General features: G+C 45.3%; 1 protein-coding gene across 1 annotated transcript; it reads left to right on the top strand.

Annotated features, from left to right (window-relative positions):
* Positions 1-359: 359 nt before the first annotated feature.
* On the top strand, positions 360-21,573 carry LOC119466063 (glycine receptor subunit alpha-3-like). The gene is given in 9 exon segments (XM_037726554.2): positions 360-494; positions 8,592-8,698; positions 11,004-11,071; positions 11,724-11,894; positions 11,896-11,951; positions 13,043-13,125; positions 13,435-13,569; positions 16,990-17,366; positions 18,542-21,573. Coding segments are annotated over 9 exon segments (1,263 nt in total). The 5' UTR covers positions 360-411; the 3' UTR covers positions 18,725-21,573.
* Positions 21,574-22,816: the final 1,243 nt, after the last annotated feature.

The raw sequence follows: 22,816 nt of genomic DNA, 5'->3' as shown, positions 1-22,816 counted from the left end.
TGGGAACACACCCACCAAAACGCGATGAAAGTAGTGTTTCCGCAGTCTGCTCCCGAAATGGCTTTTACATTTTCGGCAAGCGACATCACCCTGGGTGTCGTCTGCAAAGCCACAAACGTTCTACAAAAACGGTAACGGGCGGAGGCGTTTGTCGTCCCACTGATTCCCACTTTCAGTGTAATGAGTACCACGGAAAACAACTTGCTCTTTTTCGCTCACTCTCAAAAACACACACACACAAACGCACGCGCATGCACGCAAGCATGCACAAACTGAATCTACAAATTATTTAACAACGTATGATTGGTTGATTGATTGATTGAATGATTGATTGAATACGTCTGTCTATCCCAGGATGAAGTCAAGTTCCAGAGCGCCTGCCAAGCCACATGCGGCCCCCTGTCGGGAGACATGAGCCGCCCTGGTCGCCTCCCTTGGAACGCGACACTCGCACTGTTCATCGCCGCAGCAGCTGCAGCAGGCTACGTCTCGGCGTACGTGTCTTTGACGTTCTACTACACTGGCTGCGTAGCATAAGAACATTTGTTTGTTCAGAAATTCGCTCTACATCAAAGCACTTTTCTGGCTTTTTAAATAGACGTAAACAGAGGACGTAAAGTCGCACTGCAGATGTGATGATTATCACATAGAACTATAACGAAGGTAGAAGTTATTACAATAGCAGAAGAAATGCCGCAAGTTTAAACCATTATGCAAGGAGAGAGGTGAAGAGTGCGAACTTTGTTTCAAAGTAGTCAATATTATGGAAGAGCTCATCTGTATCCAGGAATTTCGAGCATGGCCTCTTCAGCTACATGTCAAACGTCACAGCAATGCGCCAGCGTAACTCAATGGGCAGCATTGTGAAAAATAATATTTCATAAGGTCGCCGAAATTTTAACAACACCAAAGTGTTGATAAAATTCAGATACCTAAGTCTTAGCAACTTCGTAAGGGTACACTCTTCAAATATCATGAGTATTGACGGCACTTATTAACTTCCTTACGGTGTTATACCATTGTTTTGGTCAAGGACCTATAGAAATAGGAGTTGTTCGCTGGACATTTGGCCTTTATAGTGCTTAACGAACAATACAGCGCAAGCAGGTGCACTTAGATGTCTCGATGCATGGATGAAGTGAATCGTCCTTTCAAGGCGCACGTTTTCATGGAGAATTCAAAGAGCGTTCGTTGAAACCATTACAGCCGCCATCAATGTTCAGGTATCACAGTTAAACCTCAGTAAGAATGCCACAATCTTAGTCATATGAGTTTCCTTATCGAAGCATAATATTTTGAAGTATAACAAACGTCGATGTTTTTAATTTTAACTACTTTGTCTATGCCGCTTGATTATATCGCTATCTGTTCAAATGATTATTTGTTTTGTTTTTTTTTCGTGGAGCGCAGGTTTAAGGGTTAATCTTGATAACGATAGAAAAAGTAACTTCCCGCATTCAGAGCACGCCGGACGGCTCTAGCAAGATTTCCGACCGGTACGCAAAAGTCTCATCAGTATAATATTCATTCCCACGTAGTTGTTTTTTTTCGACTACCTGCGGCCTGCTGAAGAATACGTCGCTTGAGTTCGAGCGAAAGAAAGCCAGTGCTACACTATAGCCACTTTCCTTACGCGCTATCCCGGAAAGCCCCTCACGTCTTCCACTCCACAGCATCACAATTTACCGCAAGTCTTAATGAGGAACCCGTGTGCTTGTTTTTTACCCACTTCAAATGCTACACGAGAAGCATAGTATAATGAATCACGAAGCGAAGCTGGTTCTTATTAGCATTTACGGCAATTAATCAGTAGGAGAGTGATTTAACTTCCCCAACCCCAGCAGAGAACAGGTTCATTACAGAGATAGCAAATTTAAAGCCGCTTCCTTGAGCGAAGCGTGTCTAGCGTCCACGTATCGTGCGATTCGCGCTACGATCACAGCCCGCTTCGGCCCACGCTAGCCGAGCGCGGGCGAAAAAAGCGTAAATGCAGGCAAAATCGTTTCGTTTGGGCAGTCTTTTCTGTTCTTCGTGCCTATCGCGTTTGCTCATCGCGTTTACACATCGTGTTTCTGGCCGCGCAAGTCGCTTCGCCACTTTATCACGCGAAACGTGGGCGACTAGAGCGTTCCTGCCTTCGAGGCTTTGTTTGTTCTCTGCTCAACGCCGGCTGCGGCCTGCTGAATGAATGAGCGGCGAACATCGCCGAGCGAAGTGCGAAAATGAGGATGAAAACAAACGAATATACCAACCCGCCTTATAGTTGAAACGCTAGGACGCCCTCTCGCTAAGCGGGAGTTTCTCTATACACATTTTTTTTTCGTTACCGCTTATCGGGTGCGGGCAGCCAGCGCGGAGAAGCATGGCCTGTTGCTCCCGGGGGCGAAAGGTTCGGGCACGCGCTCCGGCACTTTTGAAAAACCAAGACATGGCACGCATGCACACCGAGCAGACCGAGATAGTGCGATGAAAGCGGCGCTTTTCTGCTCGCTCCGGCTTTGTACTTGTTTTTTATGTTTTACTTTCTTTATATCTTGGTGTTGCTGCCCTAACCTGCGCTTTGGCCGATTGCTTCTTGAAGATGAACGAGTTTCTGTGCACAGTTCTCATTCAGCATTCACCTGCAGCGGCTCCTTATATGACATATTCCGGTCGGCGTTCGAGAGCTCTGTGGCCGCGTTGTGAGAGTGGAGAAAAACAGCACTAAAGCTGTATAATAATACAGCTTGTATGGAAGTGATGTGCCTGCTTCATCATCAGTGGAGACTGCCTATGCTACCAGTAACGCTCAGTTGCTCTTTTAGATTAACATTGCAGCACTCGTAGAGCGCCCTGAAACGGCCACCCAAATATCCGTTTGGCATGGTTTTGGTCACGAGTTTGGTTCTCGGCTACGGAGACCGGATTTTGATACAGGCAAAATATTATAGTGTCTTAGATATGGCCGACTGGGCTTGCTGAGCGTCAATATTTACCAAGAAAACGACCGACACACAGACACATGAATCATTCTGTGTTCTTGTTAATCACGTTCATCTGTGTTTCGTCGTTTTCGCTCTAACTGACATCAGTCTCGAGCGAAATGCAGAAGCGTTCCTGTACTCAGAGTTACAGAACAGCAGTTCCTATATACGCGTTCGATTGTGCTCCAATGGGGGAAAATCAAAGTGTTGATGTACTTGCCTTTACGCTACACGTTTCGATATGATAACCTTTTGACAACAATGCCATAATCTTCTTACAAAGTGTAGAATGAAAAAAAACGAGAAAAAGGAAAGAGACAGGCCAGACATGTTAAGCACAAAAACACTCTGTTAGCTATTTTACGCAGGGGAAAGGAAGGGGAATAGAAAGAAGAGACAGAACAAAGCGGTGATTGTGTGCACCTGGGCAGAGAAAACCACACAGTAATTGGCGCTCGCAGATGCCAGTGATCTTCAAAAAGCACAGAAGCGTGTTCGCGGGGTTTTTGGCTGGTGATCGCTGAGGACGGCGTTCCAACACAATAGCGTCGAACGCTCAGTTGACGATGATCTAGTCGTCTTATTCCAGTGGACATTGATTGCCATTGTATGTCGGATCAAGAACAGTGGCACAATAGGTGGTCTATGTTCTCGTCGCAGGCCGCAGACCTCACGTGAAGGGCTGTCGGTCACTACAATTAGTGCTCAAAACACTACTGTGAAAGCAACTCCTAGCAACCGCATCTGTGAAGTCCATGCAGAGGTGTGAGTTGCAGCGTTGTGTTTATTCAGTGCATTCTCGTATTCGTTTGTCTAAGGAAAGCATGTGTGCCAGAAAGCGAAGCTGCTTTGCAGCGTTTTTCCTAGCGACTGGAATCGGGACGCAGAGTTGCTCCTCATCTTCTGTAAGAGCAGCCTTGTCTGCGTCATCACAGCCAGTGATGCCGCCTGGCCGGGTAAGAAAGAAAATCTGATTTTTTTTCTTTCAACTGGTGGTCAAGTTCCACGAGTTACCACGTCAGCTGGGCGTTAATTCCACATCGGAGGGACGACTACACACATTGAAAAGCCGGCTATGTAGTGGCAGAAGAACTAGGTATATTCCTAGACTATCTGCATCAACCACCTGAAGTGCACCATGAAAGCCACAAGTTCTGCAGCTGTTGAAGTTGTTACATGCGAAGTGCTTGGCCGTCGGGTTAATCCTTTTTCTTGGTATCGCTAGAATTCAGGGGAACTGGGCGATGTAGTTAAGCCACCAGTATAGACGCGTGTGCAGTGGCTGTAAACTTATTTGCTTGAATGCAGATGAGGGCAAGTCAGACTTTTTCGCAACCGTTGGGATTGTGAGAATTTACTTCAGAACGGCTCAAGCACCATGGAGCAATAAACGGCCTGTCCGCAAGTGCGCACCACGGCGTAAGCGAGATATGGCGTGCGAAGACAGCTTAACGACAAAGTATCAAAACCCAAGCCCTCGGGATATATTGGTCTATCGCGGAGCGCATCAACCACAGAAACTACTGCAATGGCTCTAGATCTCGCAATCGTAACGCGCATTGCCGTTGAGACAATGTTTGGGCACACCAGTCACCTCGCCCGGACCTCTACCAACCACTTCACGAACCTCCCAGCAGATAGGCCCTGCTTGCGGCATCTTTTATAATAGGAATGCTGTAAGATTATCATTGATGCAATTGCATATTTAGTTTAGGAATCGCAGACACGACATTGACGCGTCTTATAAACGTTATTATGCAGGGCCACCAGCGCATACAAGAATTCTGGGTAAAGTGACAACACTTGAGAATACCAGGCGGCACTTGTCAGTATTATGTCATTTCGGCAATGCATAGGCTTTCGACTAAGCATGGTTTCGTGTAGCGAAAAACGTTCTGCACTCGAGCGCCACCCATGGAGACGATGTGCACTTCATGATAGTGCGAAGGTGCTGTTTCGACAATGCCAAACACACACACACGCACGCACACACGCGCGCGCACACACATCTATGTTGTTCTCGTATAGTTTCGTCCACTCCTATGAAGACCTGGCCACCGACCGGGACGTTAGTTCAAAAATAGCGTTTTGTTGGTGTTGTTCAACGTGCTAATATTTTTCATTTTTATTTAACCTGGCTAATCGAACACATCTAATCGACTATCTGCATTCACATAAAATACATACGCATACAAACATCGTGATAAAGTCTAATCGAATAACAGCGCAAGGAACAGGACAGTCAGAAGGAAACGGACAATCTGCCCTCTGTCTGTCCTATTCCTCCCGCTGTTAGTTGATTTCACTTTATCATACATCAACCAGCCCAAATAAACATTCTTACACGCATCATATTAAGTGAAAAACGTATGACTTAAATTTTTTTTATTTCATTTAAAACTTTCTCTTTTTTTTCGTTATTTCGGTGTGGGCTGCCATTGCGCCCGTGCATCAGCGCCTACATCAACAATTTTGTAACAGCAACAGCTGAAGGGCTCCTATTTGTATTTGCAACCTAGGTGAACTCGGACTTAAACTCCTAATATGTAAACCCCCGAACTCGGCCTAGACTGCGTGTGGGAGTTTACATTGTAGCTTTGGTCTACAGTAGGGCGGATGACAATTTCCCTTTCATGAACTTTCCCCCACCTTAATTGCACGCTTCTGTAGAACTGATTTCGTCTAACGCAAGTTAACCTCGCTTAAGCGCGCGCGCGCGCGCCTCGCGTGCTCTTGATCATTGATCAGCGTGTACTTGCCACTGTTTGCTGGACTGATGCAAGCAGATTTGCGGTGATAGAAATGCCTTCCCACGTGACATTTTACGTGAACAAGCTAAAGCGGAATATACCGAGATTCAAGACATTGGTTCATTCCATTTATTTATCACGTACTGTAAATGTTCGCCACAAAAACAACCTGTCGCTGGCTTCACCACTACGTTAAATTGTTAAATCAATGAAGGACGTTGATTAGTGAGTCGATACGTTTTAGCTATAGAACATTTCGCAGGCAAACGCACAGCAGTGGTGGCAGGCCATATTGGTTGCTTTATACTTCCAAGGGAGATCCGAAATGTAGTTAGCAGTAACATTACACAGTAAGTAAGGTTTACATTTCACGCTTGTTCCGTTCGTAATAAATTCACCGTGGCGTTTCGATTGCGGTTCTGTCCACGTGTTTTCAGTTAATTGGCACAGTTGGTACGAGTCACTGCGCGTTTATCAAGGGGGGACTTGAAAGCAGGATAGTAAATATTCCAATATTAGTAAACATGAAGCGCGAAGAAAAAAAAACAGGGATGGCTGGGCGGACATGGGGAACGCTTTCCCGTGTCCGTCCTGTCATCCCTGCTTTTCGTTTGCGCTTCACGTTTACTAATACTGCTTTTAGTATGCTGGCACGGGCTAATTATTCAGCACGCATGATTGAGCACCCTCACAACCCTTATGAAGGTTTGGCTGTGATGGATAGGACTGGAACTATCAATATCGTGCTAGATAGCGGAATGTGTCATGATGAGTTCCGCTATTGGGACGAGGCAACTGTCATCGCAAATGAAAACAAACACATTTTTCGCCTGCACATTTTCGGCGAGTATGAAAACAAACACATTTTTCGCCTGCACATTTTCGGCGAGTGGGAAACGACTGCCAGCCACGCTCAAAACTTACCCCGAACGTTTGCCTCTGCGATACACTCTCGGCGTTCGGCCGATACCACGCAAGCGGAACTACGTTTTAGTGCACGAGTGATTTCCATAATGAAGACAAACGTCCGCTGGTCGGCTACAAATACCGATTGAATCTGCCCATACCACACATTTAAAGCACTTATATCAAGCCAACAGATAAGAAGGCCTAAAGAAAGGAACATTATTTGACGTTTAAATGTAAAATTATTTTGCGATAAAGTTTCAACTATTGATGAACTTCACATTCCTATGAAAGGGAAATCGAAACTAAAGCGGCGTCTCTGCCAACCATCTCTGTGGTATTGGCGGGCTTAAAACATAGTCCCGACAGCGTTACCCGAAGCCACTCCCCTCAATGGCGCCGGATGCATGACATCATCTCAACCGCTGGCATCACGTGCAGTACGTTGTCTCAGAAACATGCCGCTAGCCACTAGCCACAAAAGCCTCGCATGCTATCACAAGGCATCAGGGTAGCCAGTGCTGAGACCCTTGCTTAAGACATAATGGTGGGCTAGTTGGTTAATCATGAAGTAATATGGCAGCGTACTTCGATGCAATGATCGTAACACAGTGAACAGCGCTCGTGTTTGCTCACTGTGTTACGTCCTTGTATCGAAGTGCGCTGCCATATTACAGCTGAGATTCTTGCTGTGCGACGAGTAAAAACAACTACATGAAACTAGCCTACACTGATGCCAAGAAACGTTTGGCTTGCCTTCACTCTCTGTTGGCTCCTGAATGCTTCGTACTAAAAATGGAGCCCCACGGTTCCCGTGAATCGTGTCGCCCAAATGTTCAACATGAATTTGGAGAGTTGCATAACCCATATGCAGCACATTGCAATGTTGACCGCTATATACCACACAATCTAGCTCACTGAGCCGGCGCTATCTCAACTTCCGAATAGCTTGAAAGCTGCCGACAGAAAAAGCTCATACACGGCGTAACGACGCCGAAAGGCTGGAATGCGCCAGCTCTTTTGCGGAACCTGCATTGTACGGTCTTGGACGCTCTTGCCTTTAGCGCTAGAACACCGCGCTATAAAGCAAGGGGGAGAAGAGAAAACAAGAGGTGAAAAGCACATAAGTTAACCAGATTAAGTGTCCGGTTGGCTACTGCACAGGGGGAAGAGTTAAAGGCAGAAAAGATGACAAGACAACCGACAAATGAAAAAAAAGGAACGCATCAGTTCGCCCATTCTATGGTTTTTCAATGAGTACTGTTTCTTTTAAAAAGCACACTAGCGCGTTTAATGCAGTTCGCGCCGACGTCGGCCGGGACCAGGGTCCAAGAATTCTGGCTTCCGTAACGGGACGGTTGTCAATCTATCGACCAGTGTTGCTGACGACTTTTCTTTGTTCATTGAAACGACGAGAATCACACGGAAGGTATGGTATCGTCTCTTTACACCCGCAAGATTCGCAATGTGAACTTGTGGGCATTCCGACAAGGTAGGCCTTGGTAAAAGCTACTCGGAGCCATAGGCGAAAAATGAGTTACTTGCCGTCGTGGTAAGCTGTGTGGAAGGCGGATCTTCAGATCAGGATCCAGGGAACAAAGGCGCCCGTTTTTTAGAGTCTGCCGAATTTCATTGAGCTAACGTACGCTATCAAGCACACAAAGCAGCTACAGTGTTTACCACACAGTGCCGAAAACTGGGGACCTACGTGGTGAGGTAAACGCAGCTGCTCGCAAGCATATAGTTTTTGAATGTCCTGAAGGCAGAAATGTGGACGTCTGTAAAACCTTCACCGGTGCCAAGGATGTCTGCGGAAGTCGTGGGGCGCCTTGAGAAATGCCGTACGTCCGCGGAACTCACAGAATATCTCCGTGCCTAGTTTAATGGGTTTGTTGTTTATGCATTCCTTCCCGCGAGTGTTCCAGCGCTTCGGGGGAAGAAATGTGTTTCAGCTGTTTTTGTTACATTTCAGCGACGTGAACTGGAATAACATGAGGGGCGACGAAAACCTGGACATCTCCTCAATCCTGCCAGAAAACCCGCAGGATTACGACAACCTTGCTCCTCCCAAGGAACATGGTGAGCTAATGCTTAGAATAACAAGCGAAACTGTCGAGGAAGATGCACATTCTCTCGGCTGTGAGATGATTTATTTCAAGGACTTATTCGGAGCACATGCAATAGACGCCCGCATTAATGGGAACTTCGAAAGTACTAGCAATATCGCTCCCGTTTAAAATGACGGCGCAGTCATATCCAGTCTGAAATTTTTTCAAACCCTGCAGCAAATTTTTTGCACATCGCATATAGCCTGGTGTGCTGAGGCTTGAATAAGTGACAGAGAACTAAAACGCAGGTGTCTGCTTATCACTGTCATGAACTGCTGCGACGGATTGAAGCATACCACTGGCGTAAATCTAGTGGCCACCGCCTGTGTCGCTGCCCCGTAAACTTTTAAGCGGCAGGCTAAATGCACTGTTCCATGATACACTGCTCGTTTGAAAGCATTCAAATTGCTGCGCACAAGGGCGCATGTCACTTTTTTTTCTGTTCTTCATTTTTAATTTGGCGGGCTTTTTTTAGGACGAATAAAAAATGATACGTAGCATGAAGAAAGCTTAAACCTGCTGAATTAGATGTTTTGCACTTGTTCAATCGATGTATTGCGTTAAATTTAATTTAACTCCTGAATTTGGTTGTTATTATCCTTGAGTAATTGCGGAATTAAACGAAACAGAAAGAAATATGTGACTTGGTTCATACAGTAGGTAACAATATACATTTGGTCATGTCGTCCTTGCGTGTTTCGGTATATTTTTAGCTTTTTGCTAAAGTTACTGGCAACATCTTGTATATTAACGCCTAGAGAATCAATAACACAAACAATAACCTTTTATCTTTCAAAGAAAAAGAAAACCCACTTCTCCAAGAAACATCCTGGAGCTGAATGCATGTGAGCAGTTAATGGCTTCACCAGTTGTTCTCATATTATGGAGGTCCTCAAGAGTTCTAAGCGCTTTTCATTATCTTCATTTACCACTCAAACGCGCGCGCATTCTAATATAGCGACTGAAAAAAAATGAGTCGCAATGTCCGCACGGGGACTGCTTTGCAATACTCGTGTACATACGAAATGAGGCTCTGCGTGTTTTCATACAGCGCATAATATTGCTTAAGTTTAAGTCTAGAACTGGTAAATCACCAACAAGCAATAACGCGATAAATTGCATGTGTACAGGAATAAGTTCTTCGAGCAAAAAAAAAAAAAAAGAATCATTGTCGTCCCGAAGGAGGTGCATTCATGGTGATAGCCAATTATACAGCTACATGAAGTAAGGTCCGCAGTTTTATCGGCTGCAGGAATTGTTGTTTAAATTCCCTCACTAATTAAATTAGCATGAATAGTGTCACGCGCGCACCGGCAAATATGCCTCAATGACCACAAACACTCGCTGTCATAAGAGCGCGGGCAGCGCAAAGCGACCACCAACCCCCAAGCGACAACCAATACGTGCGTAAACACACCGGGCATGAAACCACCAGCCACCTCGGCTCTCCCACAGCCTTGCACACGCCGCAGGCCATCTCCTAAAGATGGCGCGTGTACTCAGCCATGCGAACAGCCATGAGCAGGACGGGCTGGGCTAGAGGAACAGACGTGAACTCGGTCCCCCATAGCGCGTGCTTGATCACGTGGCCTTCAATATTGGGCGCGCGGGAAGAAAAGGTGTATCAAGCCAACATCCTTCTCAGATCACCCTCGCACCGACACCATGTGCGGCGTCGAGCGCGATAAAGCCTCATCGCAGTTGATGTTTACATGGAACATCCCACCGACAGTGACGGCGAAAATTCGCCTTTAATGTCCTCATAATTGATATCGCAGTAAAATTGAGGCGGCTATGCGCAAATCGTTACATAAATCTACAGACCATTCTTTCGTTGTGAATTTACAATATTTCGAAATCACCGTTTTAATACGTAGAATTTTCTCATTTTCGTAAGAATGGAGCTGTTCATCAGTTAATTGCTTACTCCTTCGCATATGTCACTTTATAACAAAAAAAAATTTGTGGCAGTATGAGCAGTGCTTTCTAACCTTGCATGCAATCTATCTTCATGCGCATTCTCTTATCATATCAGTACTGAATACCAAACGCAATATTATTTAAAGCCTTACCCCGCAAGAACTGTCGAATAAACTGCAAGCAAAGTCCAATCTTTGATGTAATGTGCGCGAAATCAACTTTACGCCTTATCCACTCGTTTATCTTGCAGAATCGTTGTCCTGGGAACACGTATGGTAGTAATTCTCCGGCGGTCATTCGAATCGTAGCCTACTGAAATGGGTTCATCACGTGCATAAATATTTTTATCTTTACAGGAAAGGCAACATCTGTCAAATTCCACGTTACCGTCCTCAGCCTAGATTCCATCGACGAAGGTTCCATGGTGAGCAGCTTTTCTTTCTGTTTATGGTTTAAGTTTCCCCTTATATAGCACTCAGCATCTGTAAAAACTACGGATGTTAACTGGGAATGTAGTGTTAAATTGAATATCACATACACACAGTGCGAGCATTCTGGTTTTATATAACTCTTATGAGCTTAGTGAATGGGCTTGTGTCTGCCATCAATAAATGGACTCTCGAATGCGCTAAGTATAATATTGTAAATGCGGAAAGTGTCGTAATTATCACTTTCAGGAATAAAAATTGAACAAAATGTCATTCCACTAATACTATAATAACCGTTATTTAGTTGACATAATAAAGGACAGAAATGTGTACTTGAGAATTTAGCAACGTGCAGTTGCTTTAATTCGATGAGGCGTAGATTAGTCTTAAGTCTGCCACATTAAATTTTAGCCGTGTGTAGAGTCGATTTCATCAGCAATCTAAGCTTCGTGCTTTCGATATGTTGATAAGAATGCCAATGCATTCTTCAAATTTATAATATCAACCTCGGTTTGCTCTGCCCTGCTAAATACGTTGTTTCTATCGCCACATGGGCACCTAGCTGTCACCAGGAACGCCTACGTCAAAAATAGTCGTGCTCGCTTACCATACCTCAGCATCCTGTGTTTCCTGCGGCTTCTCACACAGACCTACGTGGCGGACATCTTCATGTCACAGTCCTGGTACGACCACAGACTGAGGTTGCCGCGCAATATGACGTCCAAGTATCGACTCCTCCCCGTGAACTGGTTGCACCAGATGTGGCGGCCCGACTCGTTCTTCAAGAACGCAAAGCGCGTCACGTTCCAAGAGATGACCTATTCCAAACCACTACATATGGCTCTACTCGGACGGCAGCATACTCTATATGGTGAAGTGAGTGCAATTGTCCATCGAATATGTTCACCACACAGGCTTTCGGATAAATTAAGGGCGCTACTATTATTACACTACTATGACGTCTTCGTGCTCTCTAAACTCTTGTCAACGTCTACTATCTACAGTGCCGTCCACTGCCGTGTAGAGCGCGCGAGCGACCGGCTTTGCTCTGCAAGGCGACACCTTGCGACAGTTGCTGGGTCCGAGATAGTGTGCCCATGAGCATGCGCGGCCTAATAGACACGTGGAACTGCTTTTGATGATTGTAGACAGTTGAAAAGTGCATGTTTACCCAAATCTTCACTCGGCCAGAGGGCACTTCGGGAAAGCGCAGTTGCCACAGAATGAAGCTGATGGGCTGATAGCACGCGCCGGCCTTTCGCAACAAATGAAGCGCGTTCACGGACTGTTCGAGATAACAAAGGGGCGCACGGAACATCCCGTCTGGGTAAATGCAACAAGCGCAAGTTTGCATGTTTATTATGCCGGGCATGCTCCAGGTCAAGCTATTTCGGACCCAGCAACCGCTGCCCGGGTGTCGCCCCGCAGAGCAAAGACTGCCGTTCGCGTGCTCCTACAAAGCAGTGGACGGCACTGTACAGTTGCTTAACGCTACACGCCCCCTTCGTCATTTACGTCACCTGTATAGAAAGAGAGAGATAAATGAGGTGGGAAAGGCAGGGATCACGTGTATAAATTGCAAAAAAACTGTATTTGGTCAATATTAATGCACTGTAGCGACGTAGCATTGACCGCAGTGCTTAAAATTTGCAGTGGCAATGTAGCCGCCCGAACTGGTGCCACAAAACGCATGCGCATTTCACGTACTACATCTGATGCTGGAGCGCACCGGGCGCAACTATTCTCAAACGGTTCTGTCGGTTGTGAGATTCAAACTGCTGACCATTTCTTTCTTTGCAACGCCGCCATGCGCATGCGTAACGTTCATTCGCCTCAGCGACGTTTTAACAATCGCGTCCTTCAACTGTGTCGACAAAACTAAAGTAAAATAACACACGCTCGCACACAGATTGCTTAGTGCGTATAAGGCTGAGCAGTATTTTCAGTAAGAAGTTTTGTTCTTGCAGGCTCACTCTCCTTCTCTCGTGCGCGATGAAGTTCGAAACGTACCCACACGACACACAAGTCTGCACGATGAAGATCGAAAGCTGTGAGTTGACTCTAAAGCATGCTTCATATTGTATTTTTCTTTCCTTGCTTCCGAGTCTTTTATTACATACGGGCGTACGTGTTTGTGTGTTTGCGTATTTCCATGCATGTTATTTCCCTCCCTTGCCTTTGAAGGACGTAATAATTGTTCGCGGAGAACCCGGTAACTGTCGAACATTTGCTATAATTTAGCCGATATGCTTTTTTCTTTGAAGTATAGCGGCATTGTTTAACGGTTCTGTGTGCAGGCAAGTCTATATGCTTTTGAACAGTGTTAAAATGTCTAATATTGCGGCTTGAATGGACGCAGTGTCGTACACAACGGATGACCTCGTGTTCAGCTGGGACGATAACGTGCCCCTGGTTGTAGATGACGCCATCGAGTTGCCTCAACACAACCTCGTCGAGACGGCGCTCAGCGACTGCACAACCGTTTATTCTACAGGTACTTAAGCTCTAAGAAAATAGAGGGACAAATACAATTCTTAATGATATGCTGGAGATGCTAGGCCTGGCTGATCGCCAGGCACGCTTGATGCTGTGTGAGGACGTAGATGCGCTGGCTGATAATTATGATAAACACTAAGACCACATATAAATAGAAATAGCGCAAGACAACGCAGATATTCACAAAGCTTTGTCGAGAGGATTGTCACGTGGAACACCTATTTTATAATGCAGAGTACTAATTTCTTCACTCCTACGTGTACTGTCGTGTCCGAGACCAACAGACACCTATGGCTGTAAAAAATATTTTAGACGGCAGCTATCTCAGACAATATCTGGAGCGATACAAGCCTTAGTTGAAAGCTGCGTATTCGCTCTGACCACCTCGTCCGCACTGAAATATCTTACTCGTTAGAGGTGAACAACAATAGCAATTATCGTCTATTTCATGACGTTTTTGTGTAGTAGGCCACAGCTATCATCATGTTTACTGGCTGCAAAAGTCACCAAAGAAGAAAACACAATTTGTTTGTTTCAACGCGTTGATCTTTCATTTTAACCCGCCGTGGTTGCTTAGTGGCTACGGAGTTGGGGCCCTAAGCACGAGGTCATGGGATCAAATCCCGGCCACGGCAGCCACATTTCGATGCGGGCGAAATGCGAAAACACCCGTGTACTTAGATTTAGGTGCACGTTAAATTACTCCAGGTGGTCTAAATTATTCGGGAGTCCGCTACGGCGCGCCTCATAATCAGATTGTCGTTTTGGCAGGTAAAACCCCATAGTTAAATTATTTATTAACTTATATTCCATGCTAAGATGGAAGGTTCTAGACATAAGACAAGTCAGCACGCTTCGGGAGCAAAGGTTTTAAAATATGGTTCCTAACATCTTTTTTGCTCTTATATTCGTTTTGTGCTAACTAATCTAACCGCTATCAGTTCTGTCGTGCACTACGTTGCCTTGAAGGCACATGCGTAGAAAATGTACCTCTTAAACGCTTTTCTGTAGCAAATTTCCAGTTGATAGTAAGCGCTTCCGTTGTGCAACTCACGTTCACCTTTGATATCGCCGCGTTGTAAGTTTTAACCTGTGTTTTAAGTTCTGCAACACTTGTGCTCCTCACCAAGATATTAGTCACAAGGACGTCACACAAGAACAATAAAAAATGTAAAGTGAAACAGTTACTAAATGAAAGAAGGAAAAGTATAACTGCAATAGGATTCTAAGCTGGAGAAGTTGGATATTGTTTGTGCTGGCTTAAGTGCACGATAAACAAATGAGAAGTGGAGAAACAAAGGACACGCTAATTTTTCCCTCCTTCGCCTTCACTTTTTCCTTCTTCAACTGCACTATAGTATGGCGCAACATAATTTTTCGCGTTGCTAAGCAGTGACGTTCGTTGCCATTCTAAAGTATACATTAGAAAAACTAATATTCAGGCAAGATACTCAGTTGGGCAAGTTCGATACAGTTTGACTGTAAATAGCGAAATTTACTAAGAACAAATATTAAAAGTGAAGACACTGTTTTATTTCGTATATACTTTTCTTTTTCAATATCGTTATGTTTGCGCTATTACGCGATCATAAGCGAATCCATGCTTTATTGGGATGCACGAATAAATAAATGTCTGACTTTTTTTAAGCAATAGTAATTGTTGACCATGTAGGGTGTAATAGTGAAGCCTGCCATAACGCGTGACGAGATACATAAGCCCACTTGTTTGTTTAGAGTTAACTTATGGTAGCCAGAAAATTGCAATGCCCAGATTGTAGAATGTCTGTAATAACAGGACTGGCGACGCCCTATGGAGATGAAAGTGCCTATACCGGTTATTTGTAGATCGTCTGTGGAAACTATATATTAGTGTTGTTGCAAGTGAGCCCTACGTGTTGTCGCATGCCTGCTGTGCCCGTGTCGTTGTACCTACAATGTAAAAACGAAGAATTTTTCACATGTATAGATACATCGAAAGTGTACTAAAATAAAAACAATGACGCAGTTTTCAGCCGGAAGGTGAAGCATTGATAGCGATGCCAAAATATCAAACTACTCGAAGTAATGTTGGTAGCTTTTTTCGGCCATGTAAATCGCATTTAACAATCGCTTACTAACTGAATCACCAAGCATGGTCTCCCACACGCGTAGGCACATTTGAACAGACATCATTCACTGACCACGAACACTCGCTGTCGCAACGCTGGCATAATAAAGAGCGCCGGCCTCGACGATTGAAGACTTCTTTCTGCTTGAACGCGTATCCGACGCTTGAGTTGACGCGACCTCCAACACTAGGCACGCACGGGAAAACAGCGCACGTGAAGCGGCCAGCCATCATGGCTCGGCCACGCTTTACACCCGCCGCAGATTACGTCTAATATACGCGCGTGGCCCACGAAAGCGCTCAGCCGCGCGGACAGCCACATGCGCACCCACGGCCGGGGTAGATGTAAAAAAGAGCACACACCTCCCCCTTGCCCCTCCTGTCCTAGCGTGCCTACGTGACATTGACAAGACGATCACGTGACCTCCAACATTAGCACGCGTGATGATGGCGCACATCAATCCGCCATTCTGCTCGCCTCATCCTCGCATGCTTTACCTTGCACCCAGAGCAAAATGGCAAGCGGAGTGCGACCACATAACACAAGTAGTTTATACGGAGCCTCACGGTGACGACTATGGCGAACATTCGCCTGTGAGCGTCCACATAATTGACATCGCAATAATGCAATAAGTACTATGCTTTGGGGTGTTTAGAAACGTGGTACATAGGCATTGCTTAGTCCGCAACTCCGTCGAATGAAGCGCACAGCACACGATAAATTGGTGATTGCAGGAAAACTCCTATCTACGGTTCTGCGGTAGTGCGATCCACATTGAGAAGCACAGTCGTGGGGTAGCACGCGACGGTCCCTGTGTAAAAATTGCGCTATGTGAGACAGCCATTGGAAGACGCAGTGAATACATGCCGTCTCGTGACACGCTTTTAAGCAGTATTTCTTACAATTACTAGAAGGAACTCTCGCGCTGGTGTCTAAGCGAGCTGGAATCATTTCTTTCGAATTCGAATTATAGAAGTTGAAATATAACGGGTAATAAATAACGCCACCAACCATAACGTCAGAAGAACGTTTGAAGTCACAAGCACGAAGGTTAGACAGATCTCTATGCTAACCATTATTACCATGGTAGGTCAACAAGAGCAGCGCCAGGGCTCCCTGTAGTAATTTTTGTAGGACACTGTATGCTTTTAGAAAGACCGGCAGGTAGAAATTACATAGGCTTTCTGCATTCGTCCTCACGTGTCTGGGTTCGAAGCAACTCTTCCGATGAGTAATCCGGCAATCTTGAAATTCGATGCAAATTATTCACTTGTTGCTTCAAAACTGCCTTCCCCTTTCCTGCCGTACAGGTAACTTCACCTGCATCCAAGTGACCTTCACGCTCAAGCGACGCCTCGGCTACTACATGTTCCACACGTACATCCCGACCTGCCTGATCGTCATCATGTCCTGGATATCCTTCTGGATCAAGCCTGAGGCTGTGCCGGCCAGGGTGACGCTCTGCGTGACCAGCCTGCTCACCCTGTCCACGCAGCACGCGCAGTCGCAGAAGTCACTGCCCCCCGTGTCCTACATCAAGGCCATCGACATCTTCATGTCCTCCTGCACCGTGTTCGTGTTCGCCTCGCTCATGGAGTACGCGCTCGTCAACATCCTCATGGGCGAGACGGACGAGAGCCTCGTCTACCGAAAGGCGAGGCCCGTCAACCTCGCCGCTAAGGTCACGGTGAGTGATGTCTCTCAACCTACAGGAATTAGATTATAAAGCGAAGTGTTTTTCCCCACTTCTCCGTGATTTGGTGATTCGCCGTGGTCGTAGGCTTTCTAGCCAAGTAGGCGCTGTAGCTACTCCAGTCACCATACTCTCACTGTCGGAGTTGCGCTCACTTTCGCGAGGTTTACTGGTACTCAAGACCTGACGCATCGGCATAGTTTCTCGAGCCTTTTTGCATTTCGTTCCCGTCGATATGCGGCCGCCGCGACCCGGATCGATCCCGCAATCTCGAGCTCAACGGCGAGTTGCTTCGTTTGTTTCATATCGTGATGATAGGGGCTGAGGGATGGGCTGCGCTGTTCTGCCTTGGCGGCTCTTTAAAGCTCTTCCTACACCGATTCCAACAATGCGTGGAATCAGCACAATCTTTAGTGCAAATATCCTACACTCGTGTTATCAAGGATGACTGTAGTGGGACGCTATAAGTCGTTACGCAACCACTAGCTGGCATTTTGCACATAGTAAAGTACGGCAGCCGCTCATTTCCGAGGTTTTGTCAAGATCTGCTCATCTGTCCTTGGTCAACTATACCTTATAAAATGTTCCCATGTTTTAAAATGTACATCGGAACAATAGTACTTGATATGACTAAATCTGAATATTGAATTTTCTGTCATGCGTACGCATTCCAAGTGTGAACTGCGGAAATATATGTGTTGCTAGATTTAAATATTTGTCAAAATTTTAATATATATAAAAAAAAGGTCTAGGCATCGTCGTGCGCAAGACGCTGGCGTGTCTTTCGAATCGTGAGCTTCAACATGTACTGTTAATTATATTTCTTCACAAAAATAGCAGCTATATATTATGCCCAGAATTATTAAATAAAAGAAGAGCACGTATACGAAAATAAATGTACGATAAAAATTGTTTTACTTCCATGGAATAATGGTTTCTGATAGACTAACACGCTTTCGTCCATTACAAAGCCGAATCCATTGCATCACTATTTCTGCCCCACCATATGGGGCCGTAGTGTTGACGTGACAGATGCGCGCGTAAATATATATATCTCTCTATATATTCAGTTTCGTCCGAAATTTTTAGAGTTGTTATATTTCATGAAGTTTGTCGATCCTCATCTTTTTGATAACCCGGTTTTCTTCTTGCTTGTCAATTTTTTTAAGGAATCAAGGCGGCTCTCAAACGGTGCGCCCACGCAGAAGATCGAGACAGCGCCCTCTTCAACAGGGCTACCTCGCCGACGTGACCGCGCCTTGCTTGTGGACAAGATCTCTAGGGTAATCTTCCCACTGTCCTTTGTCATCCTCAACACCGTCTACTGGTCCGTCTACCTCGATTACCCCTGAGGTACTGTCTCGTGTGGAAGAACTGCTCGTCATAGAAGATCATCTTCAGCGTGAAACGCAGCTTGCGCGCAGCGCAACAAAGGACATCAAGGACATCGAGGACATTCACTTCCCTCTGCCTGCAGGACATAATGCCGAGTTGTGGTGTTGCTTTGTGGTACACTAGAAGCTCGGGAAAGTCGCTTGCGTTCAGTCAGAGCTCTACGACGACCCCAGATTGCAGGGCCAGCTCTGACACCACTCGGCATTTCGGCGATACTTTTCAAACAAACAACCTCCATAAAAGTGCCAGCAAGATCAATCGTGGATGGACACTTTGAAGGCATAGATCCTGCTGAACGCCGAACCAGCCATAGCACATAACCCTCCAGTCGCCATGGCGCAGCCGACTTCAAAATAGACTTGTAAGCATAGTTTGGTAGTCAACACAAGTGAGTTCATGCACGTGCTTCGTGAAGGACCAGTGTGAAAATGACAGGTGGCATCCTTTCATCTGTGATCTATGGAGAATGTTGCTCTAAATCCTTCTCATCAAAGCCCAGTGATGCAGTCTGTGTATTTTGTGCGCGCGGAGACTGAGCAATCGCTGCGGCACCAAGGGGCCCAACGTAGAACGTTACCTCGGCAAAAGTGAGAGACACACAGATTTCTTTAAGCGGCAGACGGTGATTCTTACCTGTAAGGAACATTCTCCAAGAACAGTCGGCATACCGTCGCAGGAGGACATTAAGAAGCCCTTATTGCATGTGTGCGTAGCTTCGATTTATTTGAACTGTGGCGAGTGAAGTGGTACATCTAGTAGGGCCGAGAACGCCCAGGACACTGAATTTCGACCACGTCAGAACGACAACGCTTATGAATAGTGTATTGAGTGCGGGCTATCCTGTGCGGCTGCCGTGTACCCAGTGGTTAGCGCGAAAACTTCGACTGAGGGCATCTGTGAGACAGAATGAGGGCGATCCGTGACTCTATCAAAGGACACCGCCAAGTCGAAGAAGTCGAAACTTGAAAGGGAAGTGTTGTGTAAATGTGGTTATTTACATTGCAACTGGTTGTGACGCGCGCGACGCCGAGTGGTTAACCACAGTTGGTGTATTCAAGGATAATGGACAACGTGGCGCGTATGTGCAAACGCGTCTTGTTTTCCGGAAAGGTGGTGAGCACTTGACACTTCGGTCTGAAACTGACATTTAACTTACAGGACAATGTTAAACTCCTTCAGCTAGTGATAGAAAAACTAGTTTCTCTTGTCGTTCTCCTACTATCACAGCAGTCAAGTTCTCTTGTTGCAGCTACTTTGTGACCTCATTAAGCTCAGCACACGCTTTTCGGCGACGCAGTGGGCGTACTGGGAAAACCAGAAAGCGACCCTTCTATTGCACTGTCTGAACAGATAAAAACTAATATTTTTTATGATTATTTAGTTGGCTGCGTGTCAAGCGCGCTGTTGCTTATAGAATGAACCATTGCCCGGTAATGAGATATCAGCAATAAGAGAATATTTCTGTACAGCCATTCTCCTAAGGCACAGTGGGAGAAATTCATAAGCGGTATATTTTACGCTAAAGAAAGCAGAAAGGACCCAATTAGACCACGCGAAAAACTGCTCGGAGTAAGCTAGTTCCCCAGAAAATAATACTATATCGCATTGAACGAGCTGTTCGCTAGTTGATACTTGCAGCATTATTAATGGAATACGTGTTGCCGATTAGTATAGCCTCATTCAAGCCTTTCTAATACGCGTAGATGAATTTGACAAGAAATGTTCAAAAACTTGATTATTTTAGGTCTATTGCAATAAACACCATTTTGTGAGACGTGAAGTAAGGCACTGTGATCTACGAACTTTCCCAACCGGAGCAGCAGAAACAGTGTGCGTCGCTACCTTGAATATCGCTCTCTCTCTTGGTGTCCATCAAAAAGTATCAAATGATGCGAAATCTCGTACGCGCGTTACCTAAAATACGTCTTTATTCTATAAATGTCTAGATTAAAGCAAGAAAAGGTATTTAAATCACTTGTATATGTGCAAAATGTTTCACTCACAGAAGTTCATAATATAGATTCTCGCCAGGTTCCTGGGAAAATTTTGCACTTGATTTTAGCCTAGTTTCGAGAACCACGACATCATGTGCCATATCTGCAAATCAAATTTGTGCCTACTTCGACTATCGCATATTTCTCTTCTCCCTCTTCAACAATAGAGAAAGATATCCTCAATAATAGCACCCAAAAGCTTTAGCCTAAATAACCGGTTTCAACAGTAACAAACTTGCCGGAGTTCCAAATTTTTAAGGACATTTATAGCTGGGGAAAAATGATTTCACTGCCGGGAGGCAGTAGAGCAGCCCATAATCGTAATCGTCCCTATCGAACAAATTATTAGATATGGCAGCAACACAGCGTGTCTCTTTTCGTCTAGCAAATTTAATATAAAAGAAAGTTTAAGAAAAGATGGGTGTTGTGAGTACATGTTGAAATTACACCTTTTTTTCGTCACTATTACACAGAGGCTGGGAAATGATTTAACGTTTCAACTGCCACTCGAGATGTTTCTTACAAGTTCGAGTAAAAAATAAATATAAATACTTATTGCATCTCGAAGTTTAGCGAAGTTAGCCACTGTCGGTAGTAATTAGAAAAAAAAAAGACACGCACGAAGAAGTGTGAGTACGTCCTAGAATATCAGCTCATGTACACGCTGGCTTCTTTTCAGAATCTCTCCAACATGACCATCTCATCTCGAGGCGATAACTCCACGACCACTCAGGTCATAGATGCTCAGTTACAAACTCTGTCAATAAATTGCCTTTTCTTCTTGTTTACGTGTGTCGCTCAAACGAAACGCCGAAAACACACCACATTCAGCAGGACAAGTCCGACGTTCAAGAGTATTTGAACAACTGTACTCTAGTGTGCTACACAGCTCTGCAGCAAAAATTAGAGATACAGGTAACCAATACCTGCACGCGTTTATTGTGCGTATTTCAGAGGAAAATCCCGTTGTAGGCTTTGCTAATCGAGAATCAACATTTCTAGCAAAATTGAAACACCATGCTACCGATATCTACGAAAAAAATGCAGCAGACCTATCGAGTAGGAATCAATATACAGCGAAGCTTTGTGTTAGTGTATTAAGAGTCGAAGAACGAATATGTGTTCATTGAATGTGCATGCCAAGTGACACAGAAGGCTTAATTCAGGCGTTGTAGAGAGGCGCATGCAATGCCGTCAACGCTGCTGCAGGTGCGCGAAGCTTAGCTTTCTGTTTTTTTTATTATTTCTGTCCATCGCACGGTGACTGCCGCCGCTGCCGATGCGTGGAGGCGAGCGCCACCTGGTTCTGATGCAAGGTACCCAGCGGCGCGCATTTCCCGCCTGTGATTGGTTGGCCTATTTGGCGAGGGAATAGCCAGGCCGTAGCGTCCACGGCGACGAAACCCGGCGAGGTTTGCGGAAACGCTTCACTTTTAAAACACCAGTATGCTCCCCATGTTACTTGTACCTTTAGTCCTATATAATCATACTGGATCCTGTATGAAAACCAGGGTATTCGCATCTGAACCACACAACAATACGGTAAGGGCCAAATGAATCTTTTTCGAAAGGTGGGCAGGATAATGTTAAATAGTGACCATAAAGGTAGCACTGGTGTTGCCAAGCGACTGAGATAACAGGGCTGCTTGATTTTGCGGGCGCCTTTTGTTTCCTGTTGTAATCTATGAAATGGTTTTGAAAGTTTAGCTTGCAGAAGAAAGCAGGCGTAAAACACAACACTCTGATGTCAGCGTCATGCGTTTAATCTGTGACTTGGACTTGTTTTCACGAATCACCAATTTGCGCCCCTCAAACAGAACTAAAACTGACTAGGTTAGCGTACTAGCGAATCACGAATGTACTGGAGAAGCCACAGCAGATGGCATAATAAAAGAAAGCAAGATGTCCCACCACGCTAGAAGAAAGTGTCGGCAACCTGCTCCGCCCTTCGCGTATTTAACTCTATTTTGCTGAGTCACTGCGCTTTGAGACGATGTGTATTTAATGGCGTGGATATAGTCTGGCGTAACATAGACGAACGCCATGCGCGACGCT

The sequence above is a fragment of the Dermacentor silvarum genome, chromosome 10 (genome assembly GCF_013339745.2).
Source record: "Dermacentor silvarum isolate Dsil-2018 chromosome 10, BIME_Dsil_1.4, whole genome shotgun sequence".
NCBI lineage: Eukaryota > Metazoa > Arthropoda > Arachnida > Ixodida > Ixodidae > Dermacentor > Dermacentor silvarum.
The sequence above is the reverse complement of the archived record's forward strand: the minus strand, read 5'-3'. Positions and strand labels throughout refer to the sequence as shown.